We start from the raw sequence: 17326 nt of genomic DNA, 5'->3' as shown, positions 1-17326 counted from the left end.
CTTTAAACCCCTTTACAGTCCCTGGTATCTGCTTTGCTGAGACCCAACCAAACCCAAAGGGGAATACGATACCAAATGACGCCTTCAGAAGTCTTTTATAAGTATCAGAGCTCCTCTCACATGCGACTGCATGCCATGCCTCTCAAAACAAGTGCGCAACACCGGCGCGAAAATGAGACTCTGCCTATGCTTTGGGAAAGCCCCTAAAGAATAAGGTGTCTAAAACAGTGCCTGCCGATATTATTATATCAAAATACCCAGATAAAATGATTCCTCAAGGCTAAATATGTGTTAATATCAATCGATTTAGCCCAGAAAAAGTCTACAGTTTAAATAAGCCCTTATGAAGCCCTTATTTACAATCGTAATAAACATGGCTTACCGGATCCCATAGGGAAAATGACAGCTTCCAGCATTACATCGTCTTGTTAGAATGTGTCATACCTCAAGCAGCAAGGGACTGCAAACTGTTCCCCCAACTGAAGTTAATTGCTCTCAACAGTCCTGTGTGGAACAGCCATGGATTTTAGTTACGGTTGCTAAAATCATTTTCCTCATACAAACAGAATTCTTCATCTCTTTTCTGTTTCTGAGTAAATAGTACGTACCAGCACTATTTGAAAATAACAAACTCTTGATTGAATAATGAAAAACTACAGTTAAACACTAAAAAACTCTAAGCCATCTCCGTGGAGATGTTGCCTGTACAACGGCAAAGAGAATGACTGGGGTAGGCGGAGCCTAGGAGGGATCATGTGACCAGCTTTGCTGGGCTCTTTGCCATTTCCTGTTGGGGAAGAGAATATCCCACAAGTAAGGATGACGCCGTGGACCGGACACACCTATGTTGGAGAAAACTACATTTAAACACCAAAAAACTCTGAGCCATCTCCGTGGAGATGTTGCATGTGCAACGGCAAAGAGAATGACTGGGGAAGGCGGAGCCTAGGAGGGATCATGTGACCAGCTTTGCTGGGCTCTTTGCCATTTCCTGTTGGGGAAGAGAATATCCCACAAGTAAGGATGACGCCGTGGACCGGACACACCTATGTTGGAGAAAGAAAAGCTAAAAGGTGCAGAGGTGACTGAAGTTTTGAAAAACAAAAATATAATCTGTCTAAAATGACAGGGAGGGCCGTGGACTCGTCCTATTGTAGAATAAATCAATTTATCAGGTAAGCATAAATTTGCTTTTCTTCTACTAGATACGATGAGTCCACGGATTCATCCTTACTTGTGGGATACAAAACCAAAGCAACAGGACACGGATGAACAGGAGGGACGAGACTGATACCTAAACGGAAGGCACCACTGCTTGAAGAACTTGTCTCCCAAAAACAGCCTCAGACGAAGCAAAAGTATCAAATTTGTAAAATTTGGAAATAGTATGAAGGGAGGACCAAGCCGCAGCCTTACAAATCTGTTCAACAGAAGCATCGTTTTTAAAAGCCCATGTGGAAGCCACAGCTCTAGTAGAATGAGCCGTAACCCTTTCAGGAGGCTGCTGTCCAGCAGTCTTATATGCCAGGCGGATAATGCTTTTCAGCCAAAAAGAAAGAGAGGTAGCCGAAGATGTTTGACGGAAATCCTTGGTCGCTTGTAAGTAAAACTTCAAAGCCCGAACCACGTCCAAGTTATGTAACAGACGCTCCTTCTTAGAAGAAGGATTAGGACACAAAGGAGGAACAACAATTTCCTGATTAATATTCTTATTTCAAACAACCTTAGGAAGGAATCCAGGTTTAGTACGCAAAACCACCTTATCAGAATGGAATATAAGATAAGGCGAATCACATTGTAACGCAGAAATCTCAGAAACTCTTAGAGCAAAAGAGATAGCAACTAAAAACAAAACTTTCCAAGATAAAAGCTTAATATCTATGGAATTCATGGGTTCAAACGGAACCCCTTGAAGAACATAGAGAACTAAACTCAAACTCCATGGCGGAGCAATAGGTTTAAATACAGGCTTGATTCTGATTAAAGCCTAACAAAAAGACTGAACGTCTGGGACATCCGCCAGACGCTTGTGTAGTAGAATTGACAAAGCAGAAATTTGTCTCTTCAAGGAACTAGCTGATAATCCCTTTTCCAATCCTTCTTGGAGAAAGGACAAAATCCTAGGAATCCGAACCCTACTCCATGAGTAGCCCTTGGAATCGCACCAATAAAGATATTTACGACATATCTTATGGTAAATCTTTATAGTGACAGGCTTGCAAGCCTGAATCAAAGTATCAATGACCGACTCAGAGAATCCCCGCTTAGATAAGATCAAGCGTTCAATCTCCAGGCAGTCAGCTGCAGAGAATTTAGATTTGGATGTTGGAACGGACCTTGAATGAGAAAGTCCTGTATCAACGGAAGTTTCCACTGTGGCAGAGATGACATGTCCACTAGATCCGCATACCAAGTCCTGCGTGGCCACGCAGGCGCTATTAGGAATACCGAAGCTCTCTCCTGTTTGATTCTTGCAATCACACGAGGCAGGAGAGGAAATGGTGGAAACACATAAGCCAGGTTGAACGACCAAGGTACTGCTAGATCATCTATCAGTACAGCTTGGGGATCCCTTGACCTGGACCCATAACGAGGAAGTTTGGCATTCTGACGAGATGCCATAAGATCCAATTCCGGTGTGCCCCATTGACGAATCATGATGCAAACACCTCCGGATGTAGTTCCCACTCCCCCGGATGAAAAGTCTGCCGACTGAGAAAATCCGCTTCCCAGTTCTGTACTCCTGGGATATAGATTGCTGATAGATGGCAAGAGTGAGCCTCCGCCCATCGGATTATCTTTGAAACCTCTATCATCGCTAGAGAACTCCTTGTTCCCCCTTGATGATTGATATATGCTACAGTCGTGATGTTGTCCGACTGGAATCTTATGAATTTGGCCAAAGCCAACTGAGGCCACGCCTGAAGCGCGTTGAATATTGCTCGCAGTTCCAGAATATTGATTGTTAGTAGAGACTCCTCCTGAGTCCAAACACCCTGAGCCTTCAGGGAATTCCAGACTGCACCCCAGCCGAAGAGGCTGGCGTCCATCGTCACTATTACCCATGCTGGCCTGCGGAAGCACATTCCCTGGGACAGATGATCCTGTGACAACCACCAAAGAAGAGAGTCTCTGGTCTCTTGATCCAGATTTATCTGAGGAGATAAATTTGCATAATCCCCATTCCACTGTCTGAGATGAAAGCGAGCAAACAGAACTATGTCCATTGCCGCTACCATTAATACAATTACCTCCATACACTGCGCCACTGATTGCCGAGGAATGGACTGAAGTGCTCGGCAAGTATTTAGAATCTTTGACTTTCTGACCTCCGTCAGAAATATTTTCATGTCTACCAAGTCTATCAGAGTTCCCAAGAATGGGACTCTTGTTAGTGGAACAAGTGAACTCTTTTCTATATTCACTTTCCAACCGTGAGTTCTTAGAAATGCCAACACGATGTCTGTGTGAGATTTGGTCAGATGATAAGTTGACGCCTGGATCAAAATATTGTCCAGATAGGGTGCCACTGCTATGCCCCGCCGCCTGAGAACCGCCAGAAGGGATCCTAGCACCTTTGTGAAGATACTGGGAGCTGTGGCCAACCCGAAAGGAAGGAACACGAAATGATAGTGTTTGTCCAGAAAGGCGAACCTTAGAAACTGATGATGATCCTTGTGGATAGGAATGTGAAGATACGCATCCTTCAGGTCCACGGTGGTCATATATTGACCCTCTTGGATCATTGGTAAAATTGTTTGTATAGTCTCCATCTTGAACGATGGGACTCTGAGAAATTTGTTTAGGCATTTGAGATCTAAAATTGGTCTGAAGGTTCCCTCTTTTTTGGGAACCACGAATAGATTTGAGTAAAACCTCTGTCCCTGTTCTAGTTCTGGAACTGGACAAATTACACCCATGGTATAGAGGTCTTTTACGCAGCGTAAGAACGCCTCTCTTTTTGTCTGGTCTACAGACAAACGTGAAAGATGAAATCTCCCTCTTGGGAGAAAATCCTTGAATTCCAGCTGATACCCCTGGGTCACAATTTCTTTTTTTTTTTTTTTTTTTTTTTTTTTTAATATATTTTTATTGAGGAACTGCATAGTACAATACACAAGCATACTCAATAATGTACATTAATGATAAATCAGATGTTTTATAGTACCCAGATACATATCAAGTATTCAAAGAGTCCTCTGTTTTTGCAATATAGTTCATAAATACAGTACACGCATGTTACATGCTTGTTATATTCTATAACATTTGATAGTACTCCAAGTATTGTAGTCCTCATTTTCATTCCCTTTGTGCTTGCTAGGCCACTCTTGGACCTGCTGTGAAGAGGTGTTGTAAAACTAGGGATTCATTATGAACAAACAAAACAAACATAAATTTGCATCCTAAAATGATGTGTTATAATAACATGCTAAAACAAACAAACATGTAAATTGGATGCAAACAGCCAGAACTGGGAAAATCTAAATAATATGACACACTCCGAATGCTCGTGACTGATAGAGAAGGTGTTTAAAAGCAAGCATTGGAGAAGATTTTACTGCACAATGGTTAAACAACAGTTGGCGAACAATGCTAAGTATCTAGTTATTGTAAATAAACGCCTATTGCAGGGGAAAACTTCAGTGTCTCTAATCATTTATCGCCTATACATTTTATCCTCTGAACTATCTGGTTTTGTTGATGCCGCTTCTGTAGGATGTATGTGTACCCCTTCATGCGCCGCCCCGGCCGCTGGCCGCGCCCAGGGGTTAATATAGAAGTGCGTAACATGCGCCATCAATTTATCATAGGAAAAGATGTTGACTTCTTATAGAGATATATAGAAGTTGAGTGATGCCTCCCTTAAACTGTTAGCATCATCTCCCCCTGTATATGTGCAGTTTTAAAGTAGGATATGTGATATCTATGTGTACATGGTCAGTGCATATGTAGGGCAACCGAGCCTCTTACCAGACATTGCTAACAGAACCTTAATATTCCCCAGCATAAAATGTTATAACCACATTAACTAAGAAATAAATACATCAAAATAGCCCTGAGTCAAGTAGAAACATACGAGATAGAGTAATATGAGTCTTGCAAGGTTTACTTTGATAGAGCCATCATCTAGTGTCTTTCAGCGTTTGACACCCAGATTTTCAAACATTGTAATAAGTCTTTTACCCCCCAGAGTGTTCCTGCATAAGGTACCTAGCTTTGGCCATCTCCGGAAGAGTTGTTGAAACAGGGTTAACCCCTCTGTTCACCGGAGCTATTTTTCCAAGCTGCATGAAGGATGTGCCTGGGTGACCCCATCTCCAAGTTGGGCCGTATGATTTACCAAGTTTACCGGTCTGCAGTGTGTGGGTTAAGGCTGCATCTGGGGGATCCTCTGAAAACGTGTGGATCAATATCTCTGCCTTCCCCTTCTCCGCAAGTGACAGCTCTGTTTGCGGTTTCGCTCCAGATTGCGGGATTGTATCAGGCCATTTCCCGGGCGGTCTTGCATTGACAGGTGGTCCCCACTCCTCACCGGCAAAACAGGCGATATTGAGATCTAGAGTTTCTACGGAGTTGATGCCGGGTGCCATTGCCGGGTAATAGGTGGTATTTTCCTGCTCCTGACAACCGGAGTAAGGGAGGAGGTAAGTAGCTCTCATGATTCGGGTGTCATCTGAGATTGTCAGAGAGGGTGACGGTTGATAGCTGGATTGCTGTGAGAAGTCCTCGGTCGTTTGTAAGCTAAATAGTTTAAGGTCTCCGGACCACGTGGGTATGCAGGGCTTGTATGTCAAAGCGGTTTGTAGTGTCAGTGCTGCCGAACTTGCTGATGGCACTTTATCCATAAGGCGCTGCAATTCTTGTTCAGATGGCGCTTTATCTATTAGGGTTTGAAATAAGGCCTCTAGTTTGGCACTTAGAAGGTCCGGTATACCGGGATGGGTTTCAGCCCCCGTAGGTTCGTTAGTAATCATTACGATTCCTTGCTGCATAGTTATGCTAAGGTCTACCCCTGCTAGTTAAAGTAGTAAGCTTTATGTCAGATGAAGCTATTATTATAACCAGTTCTGGCAGATTACCCCAGCAAGCCGGGGGGGGAACGTTGCCTGTGGGTATGCCGCCGCAACAGGCCTCAATTGTCCTTTTCCTTCTCAAGGGTCATCAATACAGCAACTATACCTTGGTTTAGTTTGCAGGTAGTGTAAAGGTACGATACCAGTCGTATTTGTAGAAGTTACTGTGGTTGTGGAACCATAACCGGCGGATTATGATTTCTTCTCCTGGAGCTTTAGAAAAATGCGGCCATTCACAGCCACTGCTTGGACACGCCCCCCCCCTGGGTCACAATTTCTAATGCCCAGGGATCCTGAACATCCCTTGCCCAAGCCTGAGCTCAGAGAGAAAGTCTGCCCCCTACTAAATCCGGTCCCAGATCGGGGGCTGCCCCTTCATGCTGTCTTGGTAGCAGCAGCGGGCTTCTTGACTTGTTTACCTTTATTCCAGGCCTGGTTAGGTCTCCAGACTGACTTGGATTGTGCAAAATCCCCCCACCCTTTTTTTTTTGCGGAAGAGGAAGTAGAGGGTCCACCTTTAAAGTTTCGAAAGGAACGAAAATTAATTTTGTTTAGCCCTTGTCTTAACAGTCTTATCCTGAGGCAGGGCGTGACCTTTACCTCCAGTAATGTCAGAAATTATTTCCTTCAGTTCAGGCCCGAATAGGGTCTTACCTTTAAAAGGAATAGCTCAACGTGCTAAAACGGCAAAACCTGCATTTTTCGCCGCTAATTTAGACATTTGAATAGCAGCATCAGTAATAAAAGAATTAGCTAGCTTGAGAGCCTTAATTCTATCCAAAATATTATCTAATGGAGTCTCAACCTTAAGAGACTCCTCTAGAGCCTCAAACCAAAAAGCTGCTGCAGTAGTAACTGGAACAATGCACGCTATAGGTTGTAGAAGAAAACCCTGATGAATAAACAATTTCTTTAGCAGATCCTCTAATTTTTTATCCATATGATCTTTGAAAGCACAACTGTCCTCACTAGGTATAGTTGTACGCTTAGCTAGGGTAGAAATAGCTCCCTCCACCTTAGGGACCGTTTGCCAAGAATCCTGAATGGTGTCAGATATGGGAAACATTTTCTTAAAGTAGGAGGGGGAGAGAACGGAATGCCTGGTCTATTCCATTCCTTAGTAACAATGTCCGAAATTCTTTTAGGGACTGGAAAAACATCAGTGTAAGTAGGTACCTCTAGATATTTATCCATCTTACACAATTTCTCTGGTGGTATTACAATAGGGTCACAATCATCTGGAGTCGCTAAAACCTCCTGGAGTAACAGGCGGAGGTGTTCAAGCTTAAATTTAAAGGACATCACGTCCGAATCTGTCTGAGGTAACATTTCCTGAATCTGAAAGCTCTCCCTCAGACAGCAATTCCCCGACCCCCAAATCAGAACACTGTGAGGGTACCTCGGAAATGGCCAATAAAGCATCAGAGGGCTCAGCATTTAATCTAATACCGGACCTACTGCGCTTACCCTGTAAACCTGGCAGTTTAGATAATACCTCTGTAAGGGTAGTAGACATAACTGCAGCCATATCTTGTAGAGTAAAAGAATTAGACGGACTAGAAGTACTTGGCGTCGCTTGAGTGGGTGTTAAAGGTTGTGACACTTGGGGAGAATTGGATGGAATAACCTGATTTTCTTCAGACTGAGAATCATCCTTAGACATACATTTATCACCTAAAATATGTTCTTTGCCATGTAAGGCCCTCTCAGTACAAGAGGGACGTAATGTAAGTGGGGGTTCCACAATGGCTTCTAAACACATAGAGCATTGACTTTCCTCAATGTCAGACATGTTGAACAGGCTAGTAATAACCACAAAAAGTCTTGAAAACACTTTATTTATTGAAAAAAACACCAAGTTTGAAAAACGGTACTGCGCCTTTAAGAAGTAAAAAAGCGCACAATTTTTCCAAATCTGCTTTAAAATGCTATAACATTCACAATTTTAGCATATATCCTTCTTATATTGTAGCCTAATATTGCACCACAAGGGACAAATTAACTCCCTATAAGAAAAACGTTATTCCCAAAACAATATAAAAAATAAATTAATAACCCCCTGAACCTCGCCACAGCTCTGCTGTGACACCTACCTGCCCTCAGGGGTCTGAAAAGTCTCACTATGACTCCGTTAGCCTATGTCTCAGTTTTGGGCCCAACCGAAGCTGAAGTTTGCTGCCTTCTGTGAAGATCAACTGCGCATCTGAGGCGCGAAAATTAGGCCTCGCCCATCATATGAGATGTCTCTCAGCCTCAAAAAACCGCAAGGAAGCGGTATAGAAACTAGCCATGTGGGTTTTAGTATCCCAAATAAAGTTAAAGCCATGTGAAAACCCCCAGTACCATCTCAGCAACAGTGAATATAAAACCGTTTGTGCAATAAAACGTAATGCTGCCCCAGTGTCTAACCATGCTGCCATCATTTGCTGCATTTAGCCCATAATCATTCATACACAGGTCTCCAGTAATACCCTTTCTTATTTATAGGATTACTGCTTACCCCTTCCCTCATGGGAACTATGTCAGCCTGTTCTGAAATATCAGTGTCTCTCCAGAAAAAAATGACTGAACAATACCTCAATGCTTGTAGCATGAAAAACGTTCCCCACACTGAAGCTTCTCTAGTACTCCTCAGCCATTCTGTGGGAACTCATCTGGATCTTAGCGACACTGCTAAGATTATCAACCTCCAGGCAGAAATCTTCTTCCATCTGCTGCCTGAGGAAAAATAGTACTCACCGGTACCATTTAAAATAAAAAAGTCTTGCTTGAAGAAAATAAAAACTATAATTTTAACACCTCTTTCACTTTACCTCTTCCTATTACTAGTATAGGCAAAGAGAATGACTGGGGGTGGAGAGAAGGGAGGAGCTATAAATGCAGCTCTGCTGTGGTGCTCTTTGCCACTTCCTGTTAGCAGGAGGATAATATCCCACAAGTAAGGATGAATCCGTGGACTCGTCGTATCTAGTAGAAGAAAAGAGGAACTGAAAAATAATATTGTGCTTTTATACCAAAAATTATAACCACCAAAAACAGGGTGGGCCTCATGGACTTTTGCCATTATGAAAGAAATTAATTTATCAGGTAAGTTCTAACATAAATTATGTTTTCTTTCATGTAATTGGCAAGAGTCCATGAGCTAGTGACATATGGGATAAAATACCCAAGATGTGGAAGTCCACAGAAGATCTACTAGAGAGGGATACAATAAAAACAGCTATTTCCGCTGAGAAATTAAATCCAATTAAAAACAGAAGAATCAAACTGAGACAGCTGCCTGAATTTTTTTTTCTACAAAAAGACTACTTCAGAAGAAGCAAATACATTGAAATGGTAAAATTTAGTAAATGTATGCAAAGAAGACCAAGTTGCTGCTTTGTAAATCTGATCAACTGAAGCTTCATTCTTAAAAGCCCAAGAAGTGGCAACCGATCTAGTAGAATGAGCTGTAATTCTCCAAGCCGGAGACTGTCTCGCCTCCAAATAAGCCTTGTGAATCAAAAGCTTTAACCAAGATGACAAAGAAATGGCAGAGGCTTTCTGACCTTTCCTAGAATCGGAAAAGACAACAAATAGACTAGAAGTCTTCCTGAAATCTTTAGCAGCCTCAACATAGTATTCCAAAGCCCTTACCACATGCAAAGAGTGTAAAGATTTTTCAAGCGAATTCTTAGGATTCGGACACAAGGAAGGGACAACAATTTCCCTACTAATGTTGTTAGAATTCACAACCTTAGGAAAAAAATTAAACGAAGTCCGCAAAACAGCTTTATGCTGACTGAAAATCAAAAAAGGAGACTCACAAGAGAGAGCAGACAATTCAGAAACTCTTCTAGCAGAAGAGATATCCAAAAGAAACAATACTTTCCAAGAAAGTAGCTTAATATCCAAAGCATGTATAGGCTCAAAAGGAGGAGCCTGCAAAACCTTCAAAACCCAATTTAAGACTCCATGGAGGAGAAATAGACTTAATAACAGGCTTGATACGGACCAAAACCTGAAAAAAACAGTGAATATCAGGAAGTTTAGCAATCTTTCTATGAAATAAAACAGAAAGAGCAGAGATTTGTCCCTTCAAAGTACTTGCAGACAAACCTTTTTCCAAACCGTCCTGCAGAAACTGTAAAATTCTAGGAATTCTAAAAGAATGCCAAGAGAATTTATGAGAACACCATAAAAAATAATTTTTCCAAACCAGATAATAAATCTTCCTTGAAACAGACTTACAAGCCTGCAACATAGTATTGATCACTGAGTCAGAAAAACCGCTATGACTAAGCACTAAACGTTCAATTTCCATACCTTTGAATTTAGTGATTTGAGATCCATGTGGAGAAACGACCCTTGAGACCGAAGGTCTGGCCTTAAAGGAAGTGACCAAGGTTGGCAACTGGATATCCGGACAAGATCCATATACCAAAACCTGTGAGGCCATACTGGAGCTATCAGAAACACGTGATTATTCCAATATGATCTTGGAGATCACCCTTGGAAGAAGAACTAGAGGTGGAAAAATATAAGCAAGTTGGTAAGACCAAGGAACTGCTAACGCATCCACCATCTCCACCTGAGAATACCTGGACATGGAAAGGTATCTGGAAAGTTTCCTGTTTAGATGGGAAGCCATCAGATCTATTTCTGGAAGACCCCACATCTGTACAATCTGAAAAAACACATCTGGATGGAGAGACCACTCCCACCCGGATGCAAAGTCTGACGGCAGAGATAATCTGCTTCCTAGTAGTCTACACCTGGGATATGAATCGCAGAAATTAGACAAGAGTTGGATTCCACCCAAGAAAGTATCTGTGAAACTTCTTTCATTGCTAAAGGACTGCAAGTCCCTCCCTGATGATTGACATGTCACAGTTGTGATATTGTCTGTCTGAAAGCGAATGAAAAGTTCTCTCTTTAATAGAGGCCAATCCTGAAGAGCCCTGAAAATAGCACAGAGTTCTAAGATATTGATTTGTAACCTCGCCTCTAGAGGATTCCAACCCCCTTGTGCTGTCAGAGACCCCCAGACAGCTCCCCAACTTGAAAGACTTGCATCTGTTGAGACTACAGTCCAGGAAGGACGAACAAAAGAGGCCCCTTGAATAATATGATGATGGTCTAACCATCAAGTCAGAAAGAGTAGTATGCTGGGATTTAAGAATATCAATTGTGACATCCGAGTATAATGCCTGTACCATTGATTCAGCATGCAATGCTGCAGAGGTCTCATGTGAAAACGAGCAAAGGGAATCGCGTCCGATGCTGCAGTCATGAGACCTAAAACTTTCATGCACATAGCCACTGAAGGGAATGATCGAGACTGAAGGTTTCGACGGGCTGAAACCAATTTAATTCAAGGACACTGAATCTGGAAACTTAAAAAGGTGACTCTTGTCTGAGGAATCAAGAAACTCTTGGTAAATTGATCAGCCAACCATGTCTTTGAAGAAACAACACTAGTTGATTTGTGTGAGATTCTGCTAAATGAAAAGATTGAGCCAGTACCAAGATATTGTCCAAATAAGGAAACACCGCAATACCCTGCTGTCTGATTACAGATAATAGGGCATCAAGAAACTTCAAAAAGATTCTTGGAGCTGTCGTTAGGCAAAATGGAAGAGCGATAAATTGGTAATGCTCGTCTAGAAAAGAGAATCTCAGAAACTGATAGTGATCTGGATGAATCGGAATGTGAAGATAAGCGTCCTGTAAGTCTATTGCGGACATGTAATGACCTTGATGAACAAAAGGCAGAATAGTTCTTATAGTCACAATCTTGAAAGTTGGGACCCTTACAAAGTGATTCAAAAACTTCAGATACAGAACTGGTCTGAATGAAATTTCTTACTTTGGGACAATGAATAGATTTGAATAAAAACCCAGACCCTGTTACTGAAGCGGAACTGATGTAATCACCCCTGAAAGCTCCAGATCTGAAACACACTTCAGAAAAGCCTGAGCTTTCACAGGATTTGTTGTAACATGAGAGAGAAAGAATCTTCTCACAGGAGGTCTTATTCTGAAACCTATTCGATACCCTTGAGAAACAATGCTCTGAATCCACTGATTCTGAACAGAATCTGCCCAAATGTTTTGAAATAATTTCAATCTGCCTGCAACCAGTTGTTCTGGATTGAGGGCCGCACCTTCATGCAGTCTTGGGGGCTGGCTTGGGCTAGTTATAAGGCTTGGATTTATTCCAACTTGAAGATGGCTTCCAATTGGAGCCAGAGTCCTTAGAGGAAGGAGTGGTTTCTATTCTCTATTCTGACGAAAGGAACAAAACCGATTAGAAGCTTTAGATTTACCCTTAGCCTTTTTACCTTGGGGCAAAAAAAAAAAACCCTTCCCCCCCCAGTGATAGTGGAAATAATAGAGTCCAACTGAGAACCAAATAAAGTATTACCGTCGAAAGATAGAGATAGTAATCTAGATTTAGAATGTCAGCATTCCATGATTTAGGCCATAAAGCTCTTCTAGCCAGAATAGCTAAAGACATAGATTTAACATTAATCTTGATGATATAAAAAATAGCATCACAAATAAAATAATTAGCATGTTTAAGCAAACGAACAATGCTAGACAAATCAGGATCTGTTTCCTGATGTGCTAAGCTATCCAACCAAAAAGTTGATATAGCCACAACATCAGCCATAGAAATGGCAGGCCTGAGAGTATAGCCAGAATGTAAATAAGCTTTCCATAGATAAGATTTAATCTTCCTATCTAAAGGATCCTTAAAAGAAGTACTATCTTCCATAGGAATAGTAGTACGCTTGGCAAGAGTAGAAATAGCCCCATCAACCTTAGGGATTTTTTCCAAAACTCCAAATTAGTCACTGGTAAAGGATATAACTTCTTAAACCTAGAAAAAGGATTAAAAGAAGCACCAGGCTTAGACCATTCCTTAGCAATCACATCAAAAACCAAATCTGGAACAGGAAAAACCTCAGGAGTAATCACAGAAGGTTTAAAAACAGAATTTAAACGTTTACTGGTTTTGTTATCGAGAGGATCAGACTCTTCAATACCCAAAGTAATCAATCCTTCTTTCAACAAAGACCAAATATATTCAATCTTAAAAAGATAAGAAGATTTATCAAATTCAATGTCTGAAGTAGGATCTTCTGAAGCAGAGATTGAACTTCAATCCTATTGGCTGATTGCATCAGCCAATAGGATTTTTTCTACCTTAAATCCGATTGGCTGATAGAATCAGCCAATCGGAATTCAAGGGACGCCATCTTGGATGACGTCATTTAAAGGAACCTTTATTCTTAGTTGGACTTAATTTGAAGAGGATGCCCCGCATCGGATGTCTTGAAGCTGGACCTGCTCCGCGCCGTCTGGATGAAGACTTCTGCCCGTCTGGAGGACCTCTTCTGCTCGGCTTAGATGAAGACTTCTGCCCGTCTGGAGGACCACATCACCCGGCTTCGTTGAGGACTTCGGCCCGGCTGGGTGAAGCCTTCTCAAGGTAGTGTGATCTCCAAGGGGTTAGTGTTAGGTTTTATTAAGGGGGGATTGGGTGGGTTTTAGAGTAGGGTTGGGTGTGTGGGTGGTGGGTTTTAATGTTAGGGAGGTATTGTATTTTTTTTTTACAGGTAATAGAGCTGACTACTTTGGGGCAATGCCCCGCAAAAGGCCCTTTTAAGGGCTATTTGTAATTTAGTATAGGGTAGGGCATTTTTTTTTTTCTTCAAAAATATTTTATTTCGTTCAATAACATAGTGCATATACAATTGGCATCGTAACAGGATTGTGTACATTTACCGCTATATATGCTGTACGCACACAGCGCGGTTAGCAAAAGATGGGAGGGTAAGCGATGCGTGTTAAAGTATATCATAAAAGTAAGGTAAAAAGAGTAAAGAAATAGGAAAAGAGAGAAGAAAGAAAGGAAAACAAAACACACTGTGCCGCCCCACCTATATGAATATTATGTGTATTGCTTCAATACCCAATATCTTGATCTAATATGTATAGGATGAATCACTTTATTGCATGTATTAGTTGATTTAGTTTCACAGACCAAATTTATCCTTTACATAGCTTTCCTACGTTATCTTAATTTGCAAATATCTATCTAGCTTGCGCTGCTTGAGATAATGATATTCTTCCAGGGAGATAGAGTGGTTACAATTCCTGCACCCCCTGAGCCACAGACGGTACATTGGGGCTCTTCCAGTTCTTAGCTATTAATAACTTAATACTATTACTAGCAATATTAAACAGTTTAGTCTGTTCTACTGTGAATTTTTTAGGGGCTACGTGAAAGAGCCAGAGGGCTGGGTCCAGAGGGAGATTCCTGTCCAATAGCTTTGACGTTTCCTCTGCAATTTGTCCCCATATAGGGATTATGTTAGGGCATTGCCACCAAATGTGCGCCATATGGCCAATATGAATTTGACATCTCCAGCAGATGTCAGTGGAGTTACTGAAGATTTTCTTACTACGTGATGGAGTAAAGTACCTCATGTGCAGTAGCTTCATGTTTAATTCTAGGTGTTTACTGGATGTGGCGGACTTTTTAATTGCTGTAAATATCTTAGATGCGTCTATATGTGAAAACTGCACTCCCAACTCTTCTCCCTATTTGTCTATGAAGTGAGGTATATGGCCTGGTGCATTCTGTTTCAATAGTACGTAAGTGATGGATAGTGTGTGTCTTGTTGGGGATGTCTTATGGCAAAGGGATTCAAAAGTTGTTAGTGGCCTCAACATGTTCCTCTTATGTGGATGTCCTGACAGGTAGTTGTAGCATTGCATATAAAAGTACCAATTTCTAAAGCAGTTGAAGCCTTCCTCGATTAAGGTAGGCCTATCGCGTAACTGGGTCTCATTCCCCATGTGACATATCATCAGCACCCTATCTTGTTGTGTATCATTTTTAATTATGGATAGTTGTCCGGGGGAAAATTCCCTATTGGAGATAAAAGAGGTGAGTGGCGAGTATGTGGAGGAAATGTTAGGAAACTCAACCAAAATCCCATATCAACATAGTCTCCTGAGCCATGTGTGTAAGGTAAGTCTGTGTCGGTCCTGTGGTCGTCGGTGTCCAGCACCGAGTATCCAAATGTGGGCTGCCTGCTATATCATGTTCAAGACATACCCAAATTTTATGTTTATAGTTAGTATACCAGTCTACTATTCTCTGTAGGTGTGTTGCCTTCCAGTAGGAGACCAAGTCGGGAACCCCTAGTCCCCCATTATCAATCGTCTGACACATGTCTTTTCTATTTATCCTCGCATGTCGCTTATTCCATATAAATTCAAAGATTTTTATCTGTAGGGATGAGAGGTAGGTTCTTGGGAGGGCTATTGGTAGTGTCTATATTATGTATAGTATCTTTGGGAGTATACTCATTTTAAACGCATTAATCCTGCCCGTCCAGGTCAGGGTTTTCCTCCGCCATGAGGACAAAGTAGCTATAACTAGTGACTGGAGTGGTATGTAATTGGCATCAAAGATTTCATCTGTGGGTGTCAGATATATCCCTAGGTATTTTAATTTGCATTCTTGCCATCTAAACGGGCAGGTGTGTTGTATCTGTTGTATTTCTTCAGCTGGGATATTAATATTAATTATTTCCGATTTGTTTTGGTTTGAGATTTTCCCAAATCCATCTAATTGGCTCAATAGGCTCGGAATGGACTGGATTGGCCTAGTCAGGAAGAAAAGCACATCATCTGCATATAGCAAAAGCTTGTGTTGATGTCCTTTAATCTGTACTCCTGTTATATCAGCAGTCAGTCGTACTTTTAGAGCTAGAATTTCAATTATACAAGCAAATAAGAGTGGTGACAGGGGGCATCCCTGCCTGGTACCGTTGGATATCCCGAAGGGAGCTGATAGGGAGCCATTTACACAAACTCTGGCCATTGGGGCCGAATACATAGCAAACACTCTATCTACAAATGACTCACCTAGACCTAATCTCAGCAGAACCACGCGGAGGAAACGCCAGCTGACCCGGTCTAACGCCTTCTCAGCATCTGTGGACACTATCACAGTGGGTATGGAACGGTTATTCACGTAATCAATTAAGTCAATTGCTCGCACTGTGTTGTCCTTTGCTTCTCTTGTAGGTATAAAGCCCACTTGATCAGCGTGTATTAAATCTGGTAGTAAGGCTTTCAACCGGGTCGCCAGCAATTTAGCATAAATTTTCACGTCGGTGTTCAGTAGAGAGATCGGTCTGTAGTTTTCGACCCTCGTGTGATCCTTACCCTCTTTGGGAATCAGTGAGATATGTGCGGTTAATGAACTACTCAGGAAAGGGTTGGTTCTAGAAATTGAATTGAACAGGGTTAATAAATGGGGTGCAAGTATTTTATTATACTTTTTAGAATAGTAATTGGTAAAGCCGTCTGGGCCCGGGGCCTTACCCAATGGCAGATCTTTTAAGACCAAGAGGAGTTCCTCCAATTTAAAGGGGGAATTAAGGGCTTCCTCCTGGGTCTGTGTAATTGTGGGTATAGGTAGCTCTTTGAGGAAAGACTCTATTAGGGCTGCATATGTTGTGTCCTCAGGGAGGTCCTCTGGGAGGTTATATAGAGATTTGAAGCATGTGCGGAATGCTTCGGATATGTCGTAAGTAGAGTAGGCTGTATCTTTGCCTGGTCTATTTATAGAGAGAATATAGGACCTATTTGTTCGCCTTCTGAGCTTGCGTGCTAGTAATCTGCTACACCTGTTGTCGCTGGCATAGTGACTTTGTTGTAGTTTGAGGGCCAGTTGTTTACAGTCTCTATCTAATAGTGTATTGACTCTGCCTCTAAGTGTCTGTAGTTCCTTTTTCAGGGTTTCATCTGTGGGCGAGATCTTAAGTCTCTCCTCAACAGTAGTAATGGCCGACAATGCGCTCTGGAGTGCGGCGCGTTGTTGTTTGTGGTCATGTGACTGTATACTAATAAGGTCACCCCTAATTGTACTCTTGTGAGCCTCCCAAATAAGTCTAAAGTCAGGTATGGAGGAGATGTTTAAGTTGAAGTATTCCTGCAGTCTAGTCTCGATTTTTTCTTGGTACAGTGGGTGATCTAATAAATCATTATTTAATTTCCACACATATGTGGAATGCGGTGCAGACAGCCATTTGACTGTACAGCTCACCATAGAGTGATCCGTCCAGCCTGTGGGGGATATTCTTGAGCCAGTTGCTAGGGATAAACAAGACACATCTAAAAATATATAATCAATACGTGAGAAACGGGAGTAAGGGAAAGAGAAAATGTATATTGACGTTCTAACA

General features: G+C 41.8%; 1 protein-coding gene across 1 annotated transcript in view; it reads right to left on the bottom strand.

Moving 5' to 3' along the window:
• Positions 1-17326, bottom strand: part of EEA1 (early endosome antigen 1) — a 643459-nt gene that overhangs the window by 334459 nt on the left and 291674 nt on the right. Inside the window, exons 17-18 of the mRNA XM_053719231.1 lie at positions 16002-17234; positions 5212-6013 (exon numbers count right to left, since the gene is read on the bottom strand). Coding sequence (XP_053575206.1) covers positions 5212-6013; positions 16002-17234 — 2035 coding nt within the window. The remainder of the gene's footprint in view (positions 1-5211; positions 6014-16001; positions 17235-17326) is intronic.

The sequence above is a fragment of the Bombina bombina genome, chromosome 6 (assembly GCF_027579735.1).
Source record: "Bombina bombina isolate aBomBom1 chromosome 6, aBomBom1.pri, whole genome shotgun sequence".
In the NCBI taxonomy this organism is placed as follows: Eukaryota; Metazoa; Chordata; class Amphibia; order Anura; family Bombinatoridae; genus Bombina; species Bombina bombina.
Note: the sequence above shows the minus strand (reverse complement) of the source record. Positions and strands in the feature narration are given on the sequence as shown.